Here is a 23,294-nt window from a genome sequence, read left to right as displayed (position 1 = left end):
ACCATATAAATTTCTTCCTTTTTTTTTTTTTTCTTTTTTTCCCTTTGCAAATATTTGCAAGTCTATAACCAGGCCTGCATAAAAGACCTGCTGAGCAATTATACAAAGTCAATATTTCTCAGCTGCCAAATTCCAGTATTTTATGGATTTTTCCCCCATAATTTCCAGTATTTTATTTTTATTTTATGCCAAATTCCAATTTATCAAAGCTCTGGGAGCTCGTTGCCAACCAAGGGTGTTTGGTTTAATCCTGGCCCCCAGCTCAGCCCCAGCTGACACCCCCCTGTCCTTTCCCCCTGCTGGGGTGGGAAAGCAGCAAAGCACCCATGGATTGGGATCAATTCAGTGGATTTGGGGAGGAAAAAGAGAAAGGAATGAATTCCACATTTCCCACCCTGGGTTTTGCCATCCCCAGGGCAGCAGAGCTCCCTCCATGGAGCAGGACTGGGACAGACAGATGTTGTCACCCTGTCCCAGCTGTGTGTCCCCAGGTCCCTGTGCCCCCCAGTTTTTCCCCCTGGACTCTGTGGGGTCGCTGCTCAGCAAGAACAAAACATCCCAGAGTGGTTCCAACACAAATTCTCTTTCCCACACAAATCCCACAGCAGCTCCTGGTTTGTTTTTTTAATTAAAAAAAAAAAATAAAATTAACTGTGCCCATCACCAATGCAGCAGAAATGTTATCCTCAGGACACAAATTTTATAAGGAATAACACCCCAATTAAAAAATCTTTCAGGTTTTCCTTTCATCCTCCAGGTAAATTCAAATTATTTCTTCCTTTGAGGGATCTCCAGCAGCCTTAAAAACCAAAGGCTGCTGATTTTTCTTTCTCTGCCCCTAAAGCACCAGGTGCAGGTTTTAAAACCTCTTTGAAATGTGTGGTTTCTGCTCCATTCTCCCGGGTGCCTCTGTAATTCTGCTGGATTTCCATCCTGAAGGAGCAGCAAACGCAGCTGTTCCTCCCTCACAACGAGCCCAGCCCTCAGCAGATGTTTGCTTTGTAATATCTCTGTGCCTCCTGCCATGCAGATATTGCAGATGACTCCAAAAATTCGTTGATTTTTTACCTGATATTTCAAATTCCAGCTCAAACTGTCACCCCCATTTCAGAGATAAAGCTCTTGCCCATAAGGACATCCCTGGTTCATGTCCTTTCTGTTTTCTAGAGGTTTAAATTTTCATTTAAATCAATTTCTCACAGAGTAAAACCCATTTTTGGGGCTACCCATCATGATGTGCATCATTAAAAGTGAATTTTCTTGAATATATCCAGCCAGTTAAAGCCTTTTGCAGAGGAAGGAGGGGGATTTATGGATGCTCAGCTCTGGGTTTGGCCACTCCCTTCAGTCCAGAATTTCTGGGCATCCCTCAAGAATTTTATACAAATTTATATCAAATTCCCACATCCTTCATATATGTTTATATCCTGCTTTTTTCAGGGATCACTGGCAGTGCACAGAGATGAGAAAACACTTTTTGCTTGAAGATATTTATGAAAATAAAGCCTCAGTTGTAGTGGGTTTACCCTCCAGTTGAGTGAGCTGCTGGATGTCACCAGAGACATTCTGCATGACCAGCAGAGAGATCCGAAAAGCAAATTCTGGGCACAATTGTAAATTCTGCTCTGAATAAGTGAACAGGAAGAAAAACCTGTCAATATAGAAAAGAAACCCCTAAAGGTGAGGGAATCCAAAGGGATTGAGGAGAGTTCTCAGGAATCATTAAAAATCAGGTGGCAGAGTTTGAGTCAGGGCAAGACCAGAACAGGAAGAGCAGGAGAGGGAGCTGGGAGCAGATTTTTTATAGATTGAAAGCAAAGGTGGTGATTATTTCTTTTTTCCCCCCCAAAATGAGTCATTCCTAAGCACTGGTGAGTTCTGTAGCAGCCACAGGATGATCAAGCTGCAGTTAAATATAGCCCCAGCTCTGAGAGCTCCTCTTACAGGTCACAGAGCCCAGAAATGGCCCAAATGCCACATCAAGAAACCCAAATTAGCATCCAGAAGTGGGGAAAGTTAAGATGTTCCAGTCCTGAGGCAGAGAAGTTTTCTGCCTTCCCTAAACAGAGGCGATTTCAATTGCTTCTGGTTCTCCCACATTAAATTCAGCACTGATCTCAATTAATTTCACAGAATAAATGTCAGGAGAGTCTCCTGGGACCAACTGACTCCTGAGTAACTTCCTTGTATCTCTGGGCCATTTTTGGGGCTTGCATGATCATATTTACTCAGCAGGAAATCCCTCATTCTCCAGGTATGTGTCTAATTGAATTTTAGCTTTTTCCTCTTCTTTTGAAAGCCCCAGTGATTTGGGGGAGGGGATCATAAATAAAATTAAACAAAAAAAAAAAATCCCCAAGAGAGTTTTTGGAGAAGCTTTATGATTTGGCAATGCTGTTGAATCCATCAATGTTTAATTAGACTTTATAAACATCCCCAAAGTCAGGTTTCTAACCCTCCCTGTCAGCTGCTGAAATATTCACAAGAAAGCACTTAAAGGATTAAAAAAGAAGGAGGATGAGCTTCATTATCCAAGAATTGTGCTGGGCCTCATCTCCCCTCTTAGCACGTGCAAGGGATGCCCATAAATCTGGGAGGATCTTTGCCTCCAGGCTGAAGATTTCTGTGAGCACAGAAACAGCTGAGCTGCTGAAAGGGGGAAAATTCCCATTAAAAAAAAATAATAATAAAAGGAAAAACTCCCAAAACAACAGAGAGCCAATAAAGACAGCCATGAGCAGCATTTTAAGGGATGCAGAGCACAGAATTGGGACAAAAAATAAAATAATAAAAAATTATAAAATTTTCTTTATAATAATAAAAATTATTTCTAATAATAAAAATTACTTATGATAAAATTATTTATAACAAAATATTCATAATAAATCTATTCATAATAATAAAATTATTTATTAAAAGTACTTGTAATGAAATTTTTTATTACAATTAAAATTTTTATAATAAGATTATTTATAATAATAAAATATTATTTTAAAATTAAAATTATTTATAAATAATTTTAAAATTAAAATATTTATAATAATTTTTAAATTAAAATTATTTATAATAAAATATTTATTTTATATATTATTTATTATTATTTATTAAATAATAATTATTAAATATTATTAAAATTATATTATGAAATTATAAATAATATTACATTATAAATAATATTAAATAATAATTCATTATTATTTAATATTATTATTAAAATATTTATTATTATATATTTATAATAATAATTTATTTTTTTCACCCAGGAGCCACCAGGCTGTTTGGAGGGTTTGTTGGGAGAAAGCTCCAGAAAAGCTGGCGCCATTCCTGCAGGAAAAGGGGAGATGAGAGAGCAGCTCAGCCACAGCAGGGATGTGGTTTTTGAGGGGAACCTTTGGCTGGTTTGCTCTGCAGCAGCTGGAGGAGGGTGGGAAATGGGGAAATCTCCGTGTCCCTCAAGTGTGGAGCTGCACTGGGGACCCAAAGAGCCAAAAATGCTGGGAAAGCTCGAGTGCAGCAGTGCCAGATCCACCCCCAGAGCTCAGCACCACATCTGTGTGGCTTTTGAACAATTCCATGGGATGGTTTGGGGTGCAAGGACCTCAAACCCATCCAGGACACCTCCCACTGTCCCAGGCTGCTCCAGCTCCTTCCTTTCCTTAAAAATAAAAACCACCTGTGCCTGCTGCTGCCTCAGCACGTGGGCAGAGAGCTCAGCCACTGGCAGGAGGAAAGAAATTAAAGTTTTAAAACACAACCACCCCAATGGGGACACTGCTGCCTGTGCCCCAGCAGGTCACTGTGACTTGCTGCTGATGGCAGCAGCACAGGAATGGGTGAGAAAAGCTAAAAATGTGCAAAAATCCCTTCAAATCTCCTCATAAATCCACCAGATATGCCAAGAAATCAAAATTGTGTAATAACCCAAATACCAAGGGTAACAGTCACAATCCTCCTGCACAACCCTGGCTGAGCTGTTCTCAGTGTAAACATTTTCCAACAGAAATCTGTGTCCACATCCTGGCAGTGTCACTGCCATCCTGTCACTGCCATCCCCTGCCAGGACCTGGCTTTGTGCCTCTGACTTCTCTTACACCTGGGGAGAGGCAGGAATCTCCCAACATCTCCCCTGAGTGCTCACAACAGCCTCTGCAAATTGTTTTGCCTGGAGCTGATTGGAAAATTTTAATTCTTTAATCCATCACCAACCTCAGCAAGGTAAAGGACACAAAGTGTGAGACCAAACTAAACACAAAATATTCCCTGCAAGTTGAAATAAAGAAACCTGCACGGGAATAAACATCTCTGCAGTGCAAGCTGGTCACCAGAGGGGAAAAAGCAGCACCACAGAGCCTGAATTTGCTCCTGTCTGAGCTTCCAATCAGCCAAAAAAACTGTTAATTGCTTCTCCTCTGCTCTTGGAAACAGAAAATGTGAGATGAGCAATGCCCACCCTGGGATAAAGCAAATACAAAATATTCACTGCAACCAAAAATAAAGCAAGCTGAAGGGGAATAAACCTCTCTGCAGTGCAAACTGGTCACCTGAGGGGCAGCAGGTGATGCCTCAGGTTTTAGATTTTCTATTTTCCACATCCTGTGCTGCTTTAGTGGGTGGGTCTGAGCTTCACATCAGGGGATGCTGAGCTCTGTGCACAGAGCAGGGAGACAAAACAATTCCTGCTCCAGCTGGGCACCAAGGACAAATGACCCAAATCTCAGCCCAAGAGCACAAACCCCGTGGGCTGGAGAGAGAAAAACAAGCAGGGTGGGACTGCAGGGGCTAAAGCTGGAATGGGACAATGAACTGCAAGATGCAAATGGAGCAGAACTGATAAAAATGTGAGATCTCATGACCAAGCTCCCTTTTCCTCCCATCTTGGAGCCATCTGGGTGCTGCCAGGGTGTGGCCTTTGAAGGTCCTTCAATAAATCTCCTCTTTATTCCCTTTCACTCCATCTGGCCTCTGTCCCAGCTCCTTCAGGCACCCCAGGGCTCCAGGGGACAGCTCAGGGTGTCACCCCTGCTTTGGAATTGAGAATAAAATGCAATGTCCCACCTACCTTGGTCAGCTCCTGGGCGTTGGCCAGGTTGTCCACAGCGATGGCCAAGAAGACGTTCAGGAGAGTATCTGTGGGAGCAGCTAAGGAAAAGCTCTTCACATGGCACAGGAGCAATCATTCCCTCCCTGCTGCCCCCTCTTTCCCCATTTTGTGCTTTATGGATTGATCTCTGGAAGCTTTGCCACCATTCCCAGCTCACCCACCCTGCCCAGAGCTGGCCCTGCAGGGCTGGACAGACATTTGTGTCCCCAGCACCCTCTGCAGAGGGGACAGGACCTGAGGGGTGTCACCCCATCAGAGGGGAAGGGTGGGACCTCCTGCTGCCCCCAGAGGCACCACAGCCCCTGGTTTTCCACCCCTCCAGCCCAGAAATGCAGATTTCAGCCTCATTTTCCCCTCATGCAGATTTCAGCCTCATTTCCCCCTCTTGTTTAAAAGGACAACCAGTGGAGCTGCAGGAAATGGGTCATTTTAAGCCAACATTTACATTTTTATACACACAGAGCTGTATAAAGCACCACGGAGAGCATGGAAAAGTGAATCTCAGGTCATTGCTGCTGGGAGGAAACCATCCTGGCTTATCTCACTGGAGTCAGGCTGGCACTGGGGCACCCCAGCCATGCTGAGCCCCACACAGAGCTCAGCAGCCCCTAAGCCCAGCCCAGAGCCCAGCTAAGCCAGGGCAGTGCCCACACCAGCCCAGGCCTCTCAGCAGAGCTCTGCATCCCATCCCTGAGACAGAACACTGGCCTGGAATTATTTATTCCTCTTTTACTTTCATTTTTCCACTTAATGATTTGAGCTTTTGCTGAGTTTATTGTTGTTATTCCAGCCTTGTGGCTGCAAAACAGCCCCAGAGTAGCCATAAATCAGCTGCCTTTGCACAGGGAAGGAGGGCAAGCAGAGCAAAACACAGCAAAACCACTGTCCCAAAGGAGAGGAGAAAATGTGTTTGGCTCTTGCACATCACCTGGGGACAGAGAGTCACTCACTGCAGAGCTCTGTTTGCTCCTCCAGGTAGGAATGTGCAGGGGAATGGTTCATAAACCCACTGAAAGGACTGCAGGAGCTTTAGGAAACTAAGCCAGGTGTTTGCAGGAGGCTCCAGGAGAGCTGGAGAGGGACTGGGGACAAGGGATGGAGGGACAGGACCCAGGGAATGGCTCCCAGTGCCAGAGGGCAGGGATGGATGGGATATTGGGAATTGGGAATTGTTCCCTGTGAGGGTGGGCAGGCCCTGGCACAGGGTGCCCAGAGCAGCTGGGGCTGCCCCTGGATCCCTGGCAGTGCCCAAGGCCAGGCTGGACAGGGCTGGGGGCAGCCTGGGACAGTGGGAGGTGTCCCTGCCATGGCTGGGTGATCTCTGAGCTCCCCTCCAACCCAAACCATCCTGGGATTTGCTGTTCCCTGCCTTGAGCTGTGGGGTGGGAGGGCAAGGGCAGGCCTGGGCTGAGGCTGGTGAGGGGGGAAGGCAGAAACCCCTCCTGGGAGGGCAGCACACATGAGCCACATTTCTCCTTTACCAAGACATCAATTCCCCATCTCCTTTGAGGGTGGGGGGCTGAGGGCACCCCTGGGCTGTGCTGGGTGTTTGGGTTTTTGTCCTCTGGGGTGCTTCCAACAGTCTGGAAACACTTCCAAGCCTCCTATCAGGGAATAAATGTCTCAGCAGGACAACTGCCTCCCTCCCCCTGCCTCCCACACCCTCTGGAAGTGGCTCATGTAACAAAGGCAACCCCTGGAAATAGAATTAATTTCTTTTTATCAGATCAGCCTGGCCTGATCCATTTCCAAGCAGACACAGTCTGGCAGACTCGGGTGTTTCTGCCCCCAAAAAGGTCCCTCAGTCCTCTCTGCAGGCCTGGGGGATTCCCGAATTTCTGCCAAACTGCAGGCTCTGCCTCAGGCTGTGTAACCTGGATGAGCCTGGAGCCAGGAACCATCTCCTGCCTGGCACCTGAGGGCCAGGGAAGGGCAGCATCCTCCAGGCAGTTCCTGCTTTTCTTCTCAGGCTCCTCTGCAGTTTTTCTTGGAGTTTTTTTTTTTTTTTCCTTCTTTTTTATTGTCTCAACAGATGCCTCAATTTATCAATTAAGTGAATAACAGTGAGCCCAGGCATGGTGTAATTTCCTGGAAAATGGGCCAAATCCTGTTGTTACTTTAATCATAAAACTTTCATTAAACCATCTCTGGTTCCACACAGACTCTCTGGAAATGGAAACCTAACATGAGACACTTCCCACTTAGAAAAACAAACTTTTCCTTGCCATGAAAAAGAAAATTTCTCCCTCTCTGTGCCCACAGAACCTCACCTGCAGCAAACTCATCCCAACATGAAGGACTCAGGGAGGATCAAAGAACCCCACCTGGCACATCCTCCTTCCTTCCTCAACACCCAGTGATGTCTCAAGGAGCTCAAGGAGCCACCAGCATGGAAGAGGCACTGGAGATGTCTGGAGGAACTCAGGAAAAACAGCCCTGGATCCCCTCAGCAGCAGAAGGGAACACAAGAGAGCTGCACCTGATGAGATTTAGGGAGAAGGTGGGTGAGGTTCCCACTCTCCAAATCCCAAATCCACGGCAGGGGCAGCAGATCCCCTCCTCTTGACCATGCCCTGCTCTTTCCCTGGCACTGGAAGCCGAAGGAGCAGGGAGAGGTCCCCTCTGAATTCAAGGTGAGGAAGGGAATTCGTGCCCCGTTCCTCAGGAACGCTGGAGCTCAGCAGCTCGGAGGTGCAAAGTCCCTCCCTCAGCTGTGCTGTCGAGCCTGATTACTGCTTAATCTCATTTCCAAACGCCAAGCCCAGAGGATTTCGAGCTCTCCCTCCCTCCCTGCTCTCCTCTGACCCAGTTTTGCAGAGCCTGGTGTTTCTGGAAGGGCTGTGCTGGCTGCTGTGAGGAGATGTCTGAGCATCACTGCCACAGGAATGGGGTAAATCCTTGGGGACACTCATGTGACAGGCACAGCTCCCACTGCCTGCTCTGCTCGTCCTGTCCCTGCTCCTCATCCTGCAGGACAGAATTCCAGCCAAGGCAAAGGGCTGGAGCACTGCTGTGCCACCCATGGGCACCAATGTCACCGATGGCATCTTCTGTCCCCTCCACTCCAGCTGGAGCAGCCCATTTCTGCAGGAACTCTGTCCTGAGCCCCAGCATTTCCCCCAGTTCACCCCTCCCCTTCTCCTGCATCTCCAGCACAAACAAGACTCCAAGGAAAAGAGGAATGCTGGGACTGTAACCAGTGAGAAGGCCAGGAAATCCTCATGGGAGCTCCTGGCTGGAGCAGCAGCACTGGGAGCTCTCATCCCACTCTGGGATGTTCCCATCCCACTTTGGGACGTTCCCATCCCACTCTGGGACGTTCCCATCCCACTCTGGGACGTTCCCATCCCACTTTGGGACATTTCTCATCCCACTCTGGGACGTTCTCATCCCACTTTGGGACATTTCTCATCCCACTCTGGGACATTTCCCATCCCACTTTGGGACATTCCCATCCTACTTTGGGACATTCCCATCCCACTTTGGGTCATTCTCATCCCACTTGGCAGAAAAAACAAAGCAGCCAGGGCTGCCTCAGCTCAGCCACAATTCCTGGGTTTCCTGTTTTAGGGATGCTCCCTCTGGATCCACACAGCTTGTGGCTGCAGCCACAGATCACAGAATCAATCACAGAATCAGTCATTGAATCAATCACAGAATCAATCACAGAATCATGGGATTACAGGATCAATCACAGAATCAATCATAGAATCACAGAATCAGTCATGGAATCAGTCACAGAATCAGAGACCCACAGGATTACAGGATCAATCACAGAATCAATCACACAATCACAGGATCAGTCACTGAATCAATCAAACAATCACAGAATTAACCAGGCTGGAAAAGCCCTTTGAGATCAAGTCCAACCTAGACCTGACACCACCTTGTCACCCAGAGCCACATCCAATCTTTCCTTAAACTCCAGGGATGGGGACTCCAAACCCCCCTGGGCAGCCCCTTCACTGCCCACCACTCTTTCTGGGAAGAACTTCTCCCTGAGATCCAGCCTAACCCTCCCTGGTGCAGCTCAGGGCTGTGTCCTCACACCAGTGACGCTGTGGCTGCCTGGTGCTGGCACTGGCACAGAGCATTGGCCACCACTGGCACAGGGACAGGGCCACCACAGCCCCTCTGCCCTCCTGGCTCTCCTCCTCACACCCAGCTGCTCCATCAGGGAGCTGCTTTGCTTGTTTGTGTATAAAATATAAAATGTATATCAAATACAGCCTCCTTTCCCAAATCCCATCCTGGTGTCACTCTGTCCCTGCCACCCTGCACCTCTGGGACACACCACCCCTTCCCCAGCAGACACCCTGGGACACTGGGGGATGAAAGCTGCCAGTTTCTTGTTACCCTCGAGAGATTTCCATCTCTCAGAAGAACAAACCAGACACTTCATGTGCCGAGGCTTGGAGCACTGAACACTCCCAGAAGCTGAAACCCAAGATCCAGAATTAAATTAAATGTGGAAATGAGATAATTCTGAGCATTTGGGACAGCCCAGCTGGTTAAGGTGCCCTAGACAAAGGCACCAAGAGAATGGAGCTTCATCTCCACCATCATCTGCTCACGTCCACCAAACCCATCTCAATCCTCCCCTGGCTAAAAACAAACTGTTTGTGAAGATATTCAAGGTCCTGCTCTGACCTGCCCTCAATTACTTCTCCTACAAGCTAAATTAACTCTTAATAGAACATTTTCAAGGCAAAACACAACAATTAAAATGAAATTCCTTTAAATTAAATGAAAAATTCTGACGTTGCCATAAGAAAAGCGACACCAAGTTGGACAACTCACCTCCAGTGCTGTCAGGAGCAAAGCCATGGCAATAATTTGGCTTTTAAAGGATGAAGCTGTGAGAACTGAGGGAAAAATGGGGATTTCCAGCAGTGTGGGTCTAAGAGACAGTCCAGAATTTCCTTCATTTGCCTCATGATCATCACAAGGACCCTGAAGACCCCAACAGGAGCTCTGGCCTGGCTGAGGTGGACGTTTTCTGGATGTTTTGTGATTGTTTGCAGGTGTGCTCGCTGTGCCTTCACAGAGCACTGCTTTGAACAGGTTCTGATAAATGGTGGCTCATCCTTGCACACTCACACCTGCCCCACAGGGTCTGATAAATGGTGCCTTGTCCTTGCACACTCACACCTGCCCCACAGGGTCTGATAAATGGTGCCTTGTCCTTGCACACTCACAGCTGCCCCACAGGTTCTGATAATGGTGCCTTGTCCTTGCACACTCACAGCTGCCCCACAGACCGAGGGCTCTCAACACAATGGCCCATGGATCTTCCCCACCTTTTGGCCAGATGCCAACTCCTTTGGATGGAGACTGTAAACTGCAACTGTTGAGAGGACTTTGGTGAACCCCACGGACAACAGCGAATCTGTGCCTGGACCATGAGGATTCTGTTTCGTTGGTTGTTGTGTTGTGATGTCAGGGTTTACTACAGAACCTCGGGTCCCTCCCCTGATAATTCCCTCCCAGGTGTGTCAGTCACCTCTCCTTTCCCCTCCCAGCACTGTCTGTCACTCCTGGCATTCCAGAAGGGCACTGAGTGATTGGCAGATCCAAAGGATGCCCTCTACCCCTGGGGGGCATTGGGCCATCCAGGTGTCCTTTGTCCCTTTGTCCCTCCCCTCCTGTCCCTGCTTGGTTCCTCCCTGCCCCTTCCCTGCCCCTCTCCCCGGGGTTCAAAGGAGCAGCAGCCACGGGCTCAGGGAGTTCTGTTGGAGCTGGTGCTGCATTCAGAGGCTGTGGGCCAGAATAAAGCTCTGGATGCAAACCCTCCATCAGAACCGACTCCTTTCCTTCACCATCACCTTAAAGCTTCTCCACAGAGGGAAACCTGAGCACCACCAGAGCTCCTGCAGGCCTGGACTTGTCTCCAAGTTGCCCAGCTGCAGCACCCAGGCAGCCAGAAGTGTCTGTGGGGTGAAACACCACACATCCAGCAGCCAAAAGTGTCTGTGGGTGAAACACCACACATCCAGCAGCCTAAAGTGTCTCTGGGGTGAAACACCACAGTTCTGCTATTTGGTTCAAGGGCCAGACAAGCTCAGGCACGTCCCATGGGGTTATATTGGTAATATTCCCATAGTTGGTAGCTATATTCCCCTTCCCCCCCTTTTTCTTTCTATCTTTTATTTCCTTTTTCTGATCCCTTGCAATCAATGGCATTTGCTGTTGGCCCTCAATAAAGGTGCATTTGTTCTGATTAAACTGCCAGTCCCCTGCTGTTTGTCTTGTGCACTTTTGGGATCTGGAAATGAACCATCACAACTCACTTGCCTTAGCATGACAGTGGGCAGGACTGTGGCACCAAGGATGGAAGGATACAGTTCCCAAACAGGGTGAGCACGATGAAGTAGATGGAGGAGAACATTCCGGAATGGACGCCGCCCTGAGACTCTATCCCGTGGTACATCACAGCATTCCAGTCCTCGCCTGTCAGGATCTGCACAGGGCAGGGGGGACACAGAGGTCACTCACAGGAAGGGTCACTCACAGGAAGGGCACTCACAGGAAGGGCACTCACAGGAAGGGTCACTCACAGACAGGTTCACTCACAGGAAGGGCACTCACAGAAAGGGTCACTCACAGGAAGGGTCACTCACAGAAAGGGTCACTCACAGGAAGGGTCACTCACAGGAAGGGTCACTCACAGAAAGGGCACTCACAGGAAGGGTCACTCACAGGAAGGGTCACTCACAGGGTCACTCACAGACAGGGTCACTCACAGAAAGGGTCACTCACGGGAAGGGTCACTCACAGAGAGGGTCACTCACAGGAAGGGCACTCACAGGAAGGGTCACTCACAGGAAGGGTCACTCACAGGAAGGGTCACTCACAGGAAGGGAACTCACAGGAAGGGTCACTCACAGGAAGGTCACTCACAGGAAGGTCACTCACAGAAAGGGCACTCACAGGAAGGGTCACTCACAGGAAGGGTCACTCACAGAAAGGGTCACTCACAGGAAGGAAGGGTCACTCACAGGAAGGGTCACTCACAGGAAGGGTCACTCACAGAAAGGGTCACTCACAGAAAGGAAGGGTCACTCACAGGAAGGAAGGGTCACTCACAGGAAGGAAGGGTCACTCACAGGAAGGGGCACTCACAGAAAGGAAGGGTCACTCACAGGAAGGGTCACTCACAGAAAGGAAAGGTCACTCACAGGAAGGGTCACCTCATCCCCAGCTCCTGAGAGGTGGCACCCACAGCAGGGTGCTCTGCACTGACCCAGGGGCACACACTGGCACTGCTGAGGCCAAACCCTGAGTGCTGGGCCCAGCTCTGGGCCCTCAGCTTGGGAAGGACATTGAGGAGCTGGAGCACATCCAGAGGGGGCAGCAAGGCTGGGGAGGGGCTGGGAACACAAACCCTGAATACTCATACAACCCTGAATACTAATACAAACCCTGAACCCTCAATACTACTGCTAAATACTCATTTTGCACCAGTCTGAATTGTCTGGTGTTCCTTTCTTCACCAAAATCTGGAATTCTGGGCACATCAGCACACCCTCTGCCTGCCCTGGCAGAGCCAAACAATGACCACTTTTAGTGCATTAAACACTGGGATGTGAAAATCCAGTTGCTAAACAGGAAGTTGTCTTTGGGTTTAGTAGGTGAAAGGGAAAAAAACCTGCCTTTTTTTTTTACAAAAGCAAGGGAAAAAGTGTCAAAGTTTAAATGGACTTGCAAAAGGTAAATACTTCACAACATAGCATACAAACAAGTAAAAAAAATTAAAACTATTGAAAAAGGAACAAGTTATTTAAATGTGTCCAATTTTGATAACTGCTGGGTAAATCATTCAAAACAGCATTTCTAGGTAACTGATTACAAAAAAAAAACTAATTGAAATTTTTCCTAAACTGAAAGCTGCTTTGGGGGGTCAATTATTCTGACAGTTAACTTAAAAAAATTGGCTCTGAACAGTCTAAAAGCAATAAACTTAAAAGGACTTGATCTTTCATAGTATCCAGGAGTTAAATGTATAAAACAAATAAATTCATTTCATAATAAACAGTTCCTAATTTTCTTTTAATTTTGACTTGAATTTATAATTTAAAACCAAAACATGTAGTATTAAATTGACTAAAAATAAATAACTGGCTCCTGGTTACTATTCTTTTAACAACTTAACTTTTCTTCTTGTTAATACAATTACAAAACACCCAAAACCAAAACACAAAAAACAAAACAAAACAAAACAAACAAAAAAAAAAAAAGAAAAAATCAAAATAAAAACCACAAAAAAACCCCAAAACAAACAAAAACACAACGAAAAAAAAAAAAACAAACAAAAAGAAGATAAAAAGTGCTAAGCCATAAGTATGCTCTAGTAATAGAGTTCCATGTGCAGGATGCTTGGAATGACTGCAAATTCCAAGCTTCAAACTCCAGCCTGGCTGGCAGCTGCTGAGAGAGAGGAAATTTCTGGCTGCAGGGATGGTGCTGATGACAGCACTGGGCAAGTGACTCCAGACACAAGGACACCCAGTGCAGACACCAACTCCTCTCCCACATGCACAATTCAGCCTCAAATAATTCCAAAATCAGGATTCAGACCCAACAGTGCTGGAGCTACTCTGGATTTGCACCACAGAATATGAAACAGGGCTTTGGGCTTTCCAATCTGCCACTCAATTATGCAGAGTATTGTCCACAAATGTGCATTCACAGAATTTCCATGAATTCACAGCTGCTCCTGCTTTTTGGGAATAGCCATAAAGTGATTTCTGATCACACAAATATTCATGGAAAGGGCAACCACTGGGAACTCTTCTATTTCCAAGCAGAAGACCAGGATTTGCAGGTATGACTGAGTGCAGCAGGGTCTGGGTTCAAAATCCAACTTTTGGATTATTTAGGAGTGGAAGAGTGGAACAAAAAGATCAAGTTTAAAAAAAAGAGATGTTTTATGGGGCTTTTGCAGAGAGATAAATAATCTAAACTGAGCAGCCTGCCTGGAGAAGCTGAGGATGCTCCCTGAGGCCCTGGAAGGAGGAGCTGGTGTCCTTCCCACTGTCACCCATCAGCTGCAGGAATTACTAAAGTAATTAGGGAGCAGCCTGAAGGATCCAGGATCTGCTGGCTCTGTCCTCAAGCAGTTAATGAAATTCCTTCTGCTCTCTCAGGTCTCTTTAGGGATGCTGCAAGGAATTTTTGCTGAGGAGAGGGAAGGACAGCACTGCAGAGGGAGAGGCACAGGCAATGAGGGCTTGGGAGCAAGGCACAGGTACCTAACACAGAACTCTGCTTTCCAGAGGCTTTGTGCTCGGGGATGATGTTTGTGTGTGTATTTTGATTGTTTTTGTTATTCCCCAGGCTCCAAACTGCCCTCAGCTGTCCCAAATAACCATTTGGAGTGCATCTCCCTGTTTAATACTGAGGGGCCAGCAGGTGATGGAATAAAGCAGCTGTCAAGAGCTGTTGTGAAATGTTAATGGAATAATGAGCAGGATAAGGGTGAGAGAGGAGCAGGAACAGGATTGTGCTGCTTCCAGGGGCTGCAGTGCAAGGGAGGTGCCTGAGGGAAGGCTGAGTGCCAGCAGTTCCAGGGTGCTCTGCACTGACCCACGGGCACACACTGGCACTGCTGAGGCCAAACCCTGAGTGCTGGGCCCAGCTCTGGGCCCTCAGCTTGGGAAGGACATTGAGGAGCTGGAGCACATCCAGAGGGGGCAGCGAGGCTGGGGAGGGGCTGGGAACACAAACCCTGTGAGGAAGCCCTGAGGGAGCTGGGGGTGCTCAGCCTGGAGAAAAGGAGACTCAGGGCTGCCCCCATCACTGCACAGCTCCTGAAAGGTGCCTGTGCTCAGCTGGGGCTGGGCTCTTTCTCCAGCAGCACTGACACAACCAGAGCACACAGCCTCAAGCTGCACCAAGGGAAATTCAGGTTGGATAGCAGGAAAAAGTTTTTTACAGAAGGAGTGATAAAGTTCTGGAATGGCTGCCCAGGGAGGTGGTGGAGTCCCCATCCCTGGGTGTGTTTAACAAAGCCTGGATGTGGCACTGGGTGCCAGGGTTGAGTGGAGGGGTTGGGGCTGGGTTGGACTCGATGATCTTGAAGGTCTCTTCCAACCCAGTGATTCTGTGTGTCATGGGCAGGCAGAGCTGTGTCCCCATCCTGCCACTGCCACCCCTCATTTCCAGCTGTCCCCACTGCTCTGCTCTGCCTCAGCAGCCTGGGAGGATTTCCAGAAGAAATCAGGGAGCAGGGCCTGGTACCTAACACAGAACTCTGCTTTCCAGAGGCTCTGTGTCATGGATGTTGTTTGTGTGTGTATTTGGATTATTCCCAGCTGGGCATTCAGCTCACAGGACTTCCTCAGGAGCTGGAGATGAAGGTTGATGCTCCTCTGAGGGAACTTAGGCTGAGCTCAGCCAGCTGCCAGGTGGACAAAACCCATCCTGGGTGTCCAGGGACAGGACCACGACCCAGCCAGGGCTGCTGGGATAAAAATGGGCTAAAGCAGAGGGCAGAAGGGTTTGCTTGAGAAACTTACACAGGGAATCTCCAAAGGTACAGGGGTAGGCAGGGTGTATCTAACTTTATTTATTCAGCACACTGAATGCTGCCTCTGACTGATTCTGCTCTGCTCAGCCTGGCTGAATTATGGAAGAAAAGCTTGGAAAGGGATCCCAACCCCAGAGTGAAGAAACACTGAGCTGGAGTTTGCAGTTCAGGGAAGGAGTGGGATGGAGGGAGAGCAGGGGGTACCAAAGAGCCTCTGGGAGACCACAGTTAATCCAGGGCTGATGGCTTTTGCTGGGTTTAGCTCCTACCCCTGACATTCCAGACAAATATCTTATATCCACATGCTTTCCTTCCCCCCACACTGCAGGACTAACAGGAAATATTCCAGCTGAGTATTCCACAGGCAGCTCCAGTCCCAAAGCAAAGCAAAACCAACATTCCCAGGGCTCATATCCGGAGCTGCTCCCTGGCAATACCTGTCTCTGAGCCCTTCCTTTGATGAGCAGGAAAATCTTATGCAAATTTTATGCAATTCTTAATCCCCCATGATGGGCAATATCCTGTGAGGTGAGCACTGAACCTGCCTCACATCTGGGCAGTTGATCCTGCAGAGCTCTCAGGACAGGCTTCCCTTGAGATTCTTTTTCTGTCTTAATCCAGAAATTGTCATCATCCCCCTTCCCTTCCTTTTTATCTCCTTTTGGGGTCATAACACTGAAATACATCAGCCAGGCCTTGCTGAGATCTGGGGAATTCTGGATCAGGGGGAGCCCACACTGTGCAGGACAAGGCTGGAAATGAAATCTGTGAGGGTCACCTGCAGCTGGAGCAGCCCCAACTCTCCTGAGTTGGGAAACACCTGAAAACATTCTTTTCTAATTATTTTAAACAATTTTAAATTATTGTTTTTAAAAAACGCAGGTAGAAAACAGCTGCAAAATTCAGCTTTAAATCCAAGCATTGCATGTGCCAGAGCTGCAACTCTGTGGGCAGGGGCTGGAGAACACAAAGGGCACACCCAGATGTGGCACAGCCTGGGCGCACACAGATTTTAATTCACAGAAATATCTGTCTTATCAGCATTTTTACCCCCTAGCAATAAATCTTTTGTTCTAGTTTTCCTTAATACCACAGCATTGGTTTTTAATTTGATTTTTAGTGATGCATATATTGGTCAGCAAAGTAAAACACCTGAGAAGGAAGGACTCTCCCTTTCCTAAATTCCACAGGTTTTTGGGGGCTTGTTTGCCCTCCCTAAGCAGGAAGAAACACCCAGGAATTTCAATTCCAGCACTGACCAGGACAAGGAATGGCTTTACCTGGAAGACTGTGAGGATGGCAGCAGGGAAGGTATCGAAATTCGTGGTTGGAGTTTCATCCTGGAAATTGAACCTGGAGAGAAGGGAGAAATAAAAACCAGAGTGGGGAGGGACAGGCAGCTCCAGGCAGCCCTGGAACACCCTCTAACACCCCATAAACCAAGTCAGGGAGCAACATTTGTTCCACCTGGCTGGAACACCCCAGGCAAGCTCGGTGAGGAACATCTCAGAAGGTGATTAACAAACTCAATTTCATTCCCAGAGAAAATGCCAATGCTTTGAAATTCATTTTCATCCCCAATTAAAATGAACAATCAAAATCTGCAATGATTTTGCAGAATGAGCCATTCCAAGAAGTTTTCATTCCTCAAGTATAAAAGCTCAAATTGAAATGAGTCTCTTAGCAGATAATTTCTTTTTACCATTTTAAAGATAAAATAGGTATTGACTGGGAAAATAAAAGACCAAACAAAACCATTTCATTATTTCAGTTCAGAAGTGAGGCTGGAGTTAAATGGTAACACTGTGATGGTTCTTACTGCAAAATTCACCATTGCTGGCATTTCTAATGAGAATAATCAGATCCAACCAAACTGTGTTTTCCAGCAGGAAAATATTCCAGAGTGCCATTATGTTTTATATTTGGATATTATATTTTATAGTGGATAATACAATGGCACTCTGGTTAGCAGGGAAGGGACAGTACAGAAGGTGCTGCCCCCAGTCCTGGTTCAGCTCTGGGTGTCCTGGGCACCAGGGGATGATGAGGGAGCTTTGAACTGGGGACTTTCTCCCTTAGGAAAGAATCCAGCTCCAGGGAAAACACCAGAATGGGAATTATTTCCCTATCCCCAGCCCTGAAATCAGGGATGTGAATCTTGCAGGCAGAACAAAGATTCCTCAGACTCACTGTTAGAACCCTAGTTACTAGAAATTTTTAATTTTCTGTAGTAACAGACACTAACCCCCAATAGAACACTACATTTGACCTAAAGCTGTAAAAAAACCTTGCATTATAATATCTTTCCTTAAAAATTAAAAGTAAGATTATGAGTGTGTAGTTTAAATAAAAGTGTGTAATATCACAAACTAAAAAACTTAAGAGTTTAAAGTTTTAGAATATATATGTTATATAAAACAAAATAAAGGTTTTAAGACAGAAGCTAGTCCTCCTTTTTCACCTCCTACTTCATAAGTCTTAGTATTATGTCATTAAATAAATAATCCACATTACAAGACACAAATAGTTATTGAGTTAAAAATAAAAATGATTTAACTGTCATTTCTTAATTAGACAGTTTTTCCTCAAAAGACCTTGTAAAAAAAGATACAACTCCATTTTTTAGTTTGTTAAAGAAAAGTACTATATAACTCACAACTTAAAAAACTATGGCATAAATAAAAATGAATAAACATCTAAGTACAAACAAAAAAATGCAGTTTCACAATTTAATCCTGGCTTTAAGAAAGAAAAGAAAAAAAAAATCAACAACTTACTGGCCTCCAAAGAGCTGCATCCCCAGCAGAGCAAAGACCACAATGAACAGGAACAGCAGGAAAAGCAAACTGATGATGGACTTCATGGAGTTCAGCAAGGAGACCACCAGATTCCTCAGGGAATTCCAGTACCTGTGTTGGATCAGAACAGCAGGGGAGAACATGAGTGGAGAAATTTATGAATAGGAATTTGTTTTCCATGTGTCTCAGGTGTAGCTGGGTGTGTGTTCTATCCCCATCTGTCAGAGCTGGGGCAGTTCTCTGCTGTCCATGGGCAGTTTTTTCTTGATCTCTCCCCCAGCCAATCCTCCCTGCAGGAGATCTCTGCTGTCCATGGCCACTGAGTGTCCCTGCAGGGCTGATCCAATTCCAGCATCCCATGGGGAGATGCTGCATTGCCCAGGGCAGGAGCCAAGCATTCCTACCTGGATCCAATCTGAGGTTTGGGACACCATACACAGCCTTTCCACTGCATTCCCAGAGGAACAGCTGCCTTTTCCACTGGATTTTCAAAGGAAAACTCCCCCCTTGTGCAGGATCCCTGCTCCAGCAGAGCCACAGCTGGCACTGCAGGAGGGCTGAGCCCCCATGGGATGGGGCTGTGCCACCACCCTGACACACAGGGGACAGGGACTGCTCTGACTCTGGCAGTGGTTTGTTTTCTTTATTTGCACTATTGCATTTGTATTTTAATTTTCCTAGAAAAGAACTGTTATTCCTATTCCCATATCTTTGCCTGAGAGCCCCTTAATTTCCAAATAATAATAATTCGGAGGGAGGGGGTTTACATTTTCCATTTCAAGGGAAGCTCCTGCCCTCCTTAGCAGACACCTGGATTTTCACTCAGGCACTGGGATAATGCAGGATTCCCCCTGGGAGCTGCAGGGACCTGGCTCTGGTCACGCAATGAACTCAATTCTGTCATGTGGGATGAAAAATCCACTTAATTAAGGCAGAGGAACTTCAGCATCAGTGGCTTGAGAGTGTCACTTGCTGTCCTGAGAAGGGGCAGAGCCCTCAGCTTGGTTTGTGAGGTTAAATCTCTTTTCCCAAGGAATGAGCAATAACAAGAGGGAATGGCCTCAAATGGCCCCACACAGGTTTAGGTTGGGTATTGGGAAAAATTTCTTCATTAAAATGTTTGTCAAGCCCTGGCCAGGCTGCCCAGGCAGTGGTGGGGTCCCACTGTCCCTGCTAATGTGGCACCTGGGGACATGGGTGAGTGGTGGCCTTGGAAAGACTGGTTGGACCCAATGGCCTTGAAGGTTTTTTCCAACCTAAATAATTCCATCTTTCATCCCTTTATCATGCTGACTGCAATCAGTGGTCAGAACTCACAAAAATAAAATTGAAACTTGCAAAAACATCCAAAATATTTACAAAGTATTGCACCCAATCAGCAAGAGCAGATCTCAGCAGCTCTGGATAAAATGAACTGCTGAAAATTGCTCTGCATTTGCTGCAAACCCAGGAGTTCCCCACACATAAATCAGTGCAAAGGTAAAGCACAGCGATATTTTTGGTGCAGGTGCCCACCTTTCTTGCTGAACATTTACAGAACTTAAAAGTTTCCACTCTGTTTTTCCCAGAGGACAACAAATGACCCAGTACCACACACAAACCTGGGGTCTGAATAATAATAATTAGAAATAAACAATGAGCAGGTACAAATCAGCCCCAGAGAGCTACAAAACTCATTCCTGCTTGCTTCAAATGACTGTTTTGCTCAGATTTTCTTTATCTATTTAAGGTGGTTGGGTTATTTTTGGAGGGAGGGGCTGTCCCTGCTCCTGTTACTTCAAGCTACAAAGAATTCAGGGAGTGATGGAATCAAGGGAGCACTGAAGAGGTAATGGTGTAAAAAATAAGGTGGAAAACAACAGCAGGAGCACCTAAATTTGTCATCAATTTCCACAGCAATCCTGCAGAAACGGCTCTGGATGGGTTTGGAGATGGCACAGGAGCTGTTTGCTAATGCCAGCACACATTAACTCAAGGCAGGAGCACAAAAACAACAGAAAAGCTGTGGGAACCTGAGTGAAAATTCCACCTCAGAGTCTCCAGGCTGAAAAACTCCAACATTCCCAGCCCAGGCAGCAGGAACACATTTCAGATTTGTGTCAGCACAGCAGCTCAGCCCTGGGATTAGCACCCAGCAATCCCCAGGGAAGCTGCTTTTCCAGAGCCTGGATACTTAAGGAATTGTCATCAGATCAGTGGGAACTTGATAGGACTTAAAAAGAAAATAAAACTTGGGGTTTTTACCACAAAATATGAGTGACAACACAATATTCTTTTTAAAACAAGCCTAAAGATAAAGCAAAGTTGGACATTCTAAGTTGATGAAGAAAGAAAAACTGAAGGAACTGTCACTGGATCAGTGGGAAGTTGATAGGATGTAAAAAGAAAATAAAACTCGGGATTTTTACCAATTGATATTTTTATAAAAATATAAAAACCATGGGATTTTTATAAAATACAAGTGATAACACAATATTTTTGTTTTAAACAAGCCTAAAGATAAAGCAAAGAACATTCTGCTGTCAGCCCACTGAGAACCAAGGGCGGACAAACCTGGACGTGAGGCTGAGGAGAGAAAGGGCTCTTAGAATCCCTTCTGGGTGTAAATCCAGGCTCAGGAATTCCCAAAATTTCCAATTGCCCAGCCAAAGAAAGGGGAATTCTGCATCTGCAGATTCAATCTGCTCCTGTCTCCCCCACCCAGTGCAGACCTTGGAGGCTGGGGCAGGCAGGGATTTTGTGCCAGCTGCCCCAGGGAGTTGGGGCATTGGTTTTTTTTGGATAATTTTAAACTTTTTAGCGATTTAATTATTATTTTATTGTTGATAAATGTGGAAAGCACTCCTCCTGGCCCTGGGGCTGGGCACAGGGATTTCCTGGGCTGCTCAGAGTGCCAAGGGAGCTGCACTTACTTGGTGACTTTGAAGATCCTCAGCAGCCGCAGGGCGCGCAGGACGCTGATGCCAAAGGAGGTGCCCGGCTTCACTGCAGCCCAGATGACCTCAAAGATGCTGCCCACGATCACCTGCAGGGACAGACCACCTCAGAGAGGGCATCTCGGGTTTTCTGGGCTTGAAAAGGTATCAGAAAGTCTCTTTTTTCCCAGCCCCAAGACCCAAGAAGTCAAGATTCATCGGTTCTGCTTCTCAAGGTTGTTTATTTTTCCTTATCTATTATATTTGACCTGCTGAGGTCTGTCCAGCAGGTCGGGTTGTGGCACAGTCCCTGCCCTTGGGGTGGTGTTAACTTTTTATACTAAGAACTACCTGTACTTTATTTACAATAATTTTCCAATACCCATCACCTATGTTAGACAGTCTGTCTCTACTCTAAACCAATCCAAAAGTGCCACCATCACAGCAGAAGATGGAGGCCAAGAACAAGAATAAAGAGGACAAAACACACCCAGATTCCTCCATCTTTCCTCTTGAACCCCCATTCTAAATCCCCAAAATTCTACATTTTCACCCGGTGATAAATCCACTATCATTCTACTCAAACTCTTGTGGCTTGTAACTCCTCACACACAGTTGGGAATGGTTTCCATGGGCTAAAATCAAAGGCCCAGGTGGTTTTGACTCCATGCCAAGGTCTCTGAGCCCCCTGCCAGGGTCTGGAGTGCTCCAGGGCAGCCAGAGCAATGTCCTGGGTTCCAACAAGGGCACAGCTGCTGCTGAGCTCCCTGGGGTGCTCAGGAACCAGAGTTCAGGCTGTTCAGGAGAGCCCTAAATTAGCCAGGAGAATTGGAAAACCTCATCCCAGCTTTCTCCATAGCCAGGAGGAGAACAGCCTGTGATTTATACACAGAGTGAAAATTGTTGCTTTCTTCTCTAGCAATCAAACTACCTTAAAATGCCATTCTTTTTTTTGAAGGACACTGTGATTTTAAATTACATTTTTTAATGCTGGCTCAACTACAAATGCCAGCAGCTGATGGGACTCAGAAAATAAAATTTGGAGTTTTTACTACAAAATACAAGTGATAACCTGAGATTTCTGCTTTAAACAAGCTTAAAACCAAAGCAAAAAAGGACATTCTTCTGTCAGCCCACTGTCATTCCTTTCCCCACCCCACACAACCTGCAGAGGTGCAGGAGGGCACTGCCCCATCCTCCCCTTGCCATCAGAAAGACTAAAACTCCTCATCCACAGCAGAACAGCAGATCTGAGCAACATCTACCAGAAACTCCTGGCAGCTGAGAGTCTTTAGGAGAGCAATTAAAGCAATAATTATTATGAGATCCTGCAAAGCCTCTGGCACAGCCATCCCATCATCTGCCTGGCCTTCAGCCTGGGGGTGCTGAAAGAATTGTCCCAAATCAAGGGGGGCTTTTCAAATTTTGGTTTTCTGGTTGGTTTAAGGATGGCAGAGAATTCACCTCAAGGAAGGGAAAAATCTTCTCAGAAATCCTTCATTAGGAAAAGGACAAACAGTGATGGGTTCAGCACAGCTGGGAAGGACAATTAAACCCACACAGGTTTCTGCAGAGTTAATAGGATCAAACAGGCATTTCCCTGCCAATTGCTGGCATAATTCACATTAACCCAACATTTCTGAGCTTCCACTGCCCGTGGGCCCCAGCTGGGCAGAGCACACCATAAACACCAGTTCAGAACTGGTTCTCACCAGAGCCCAGCTGGTTTGTGCTGTGGGAGGGAGGATTAACGGGGGCAGCAGCACTGGGAACCCCTTTGTTACAAAAAGTTCAGGAGAACCCTAAATTAGCCAGGAGAACTGGAAAACTTCACCCCAGCTTTCTCCATAGCCAGGAGGAGAACACGCAGTGATTTATACACTGAAAGGAGCTTGCTGCTTTCTTCTCTAGCAATTAAACTACCTTAAAACATCTTTTTTTGAAGGACACTA

General features: G+C 46.6%; 1 protein-coding gene across 10 annotated transcripts in view; it reads right to left on the bottom strand.

The window, feature by feature from the left end:
• CACNA1B (calcium voltage-gated channel subunit alpha1 B) overlaps positions 1-23,294 on the bottom strand; it is a 337,207-nt gene that overhangs the window by 106,383 nt on the left and 207,530 nt on the right. For all 10 annotated transcript variants that reach the window (XM_077189241.1, XM_077189242.1, XM_077189243.1 and 7 more), the window contains 5 exons: positions 21,340-21,452; positions 18,407-18,538; positions 16,910-16,982; positions 11,444-11,561; positions 5,060-5,127 (listed from right to left, as the gene is read on the bottom strand). In XM_077189241.1, the coding sequence (XP_077045356.1) occupies positions 5,060-5,127; positions 11,444-11,561; positions 16,910-16,982; positions 18,407-18,538; positions 21,340-21,452 (504 nt within the window). The remainder of the gene's footprint in view (positions 1-5,059; positions 5,128-11,443; positions 11,562-16,909; positions 16,983-18,406; positions 18,539-21,339; positions 21,453-23,294) is intronic.

Source organism: Agelaius phoeniceus, chromosome 21 (genome assembly GCF_051311805.1).
Source record: "Agelaius phoeniceus isolate bAgePho1 chromosome 21, bAgePho1.hap1, whole genome shotgun sequence".
Taxonomy (NCBI): domain Eukaryota; kingdom Metazoa; phylum Chordata; class Aves; order Passeriformes; family Icteridae; genus Agelaius; species Agelaius phoeniceus.
The sequence above is the reverse complement of the archived record's forward strand: the minus strand, read 5'-3'. Positions and strand labels throughout refer to the sequence as shown.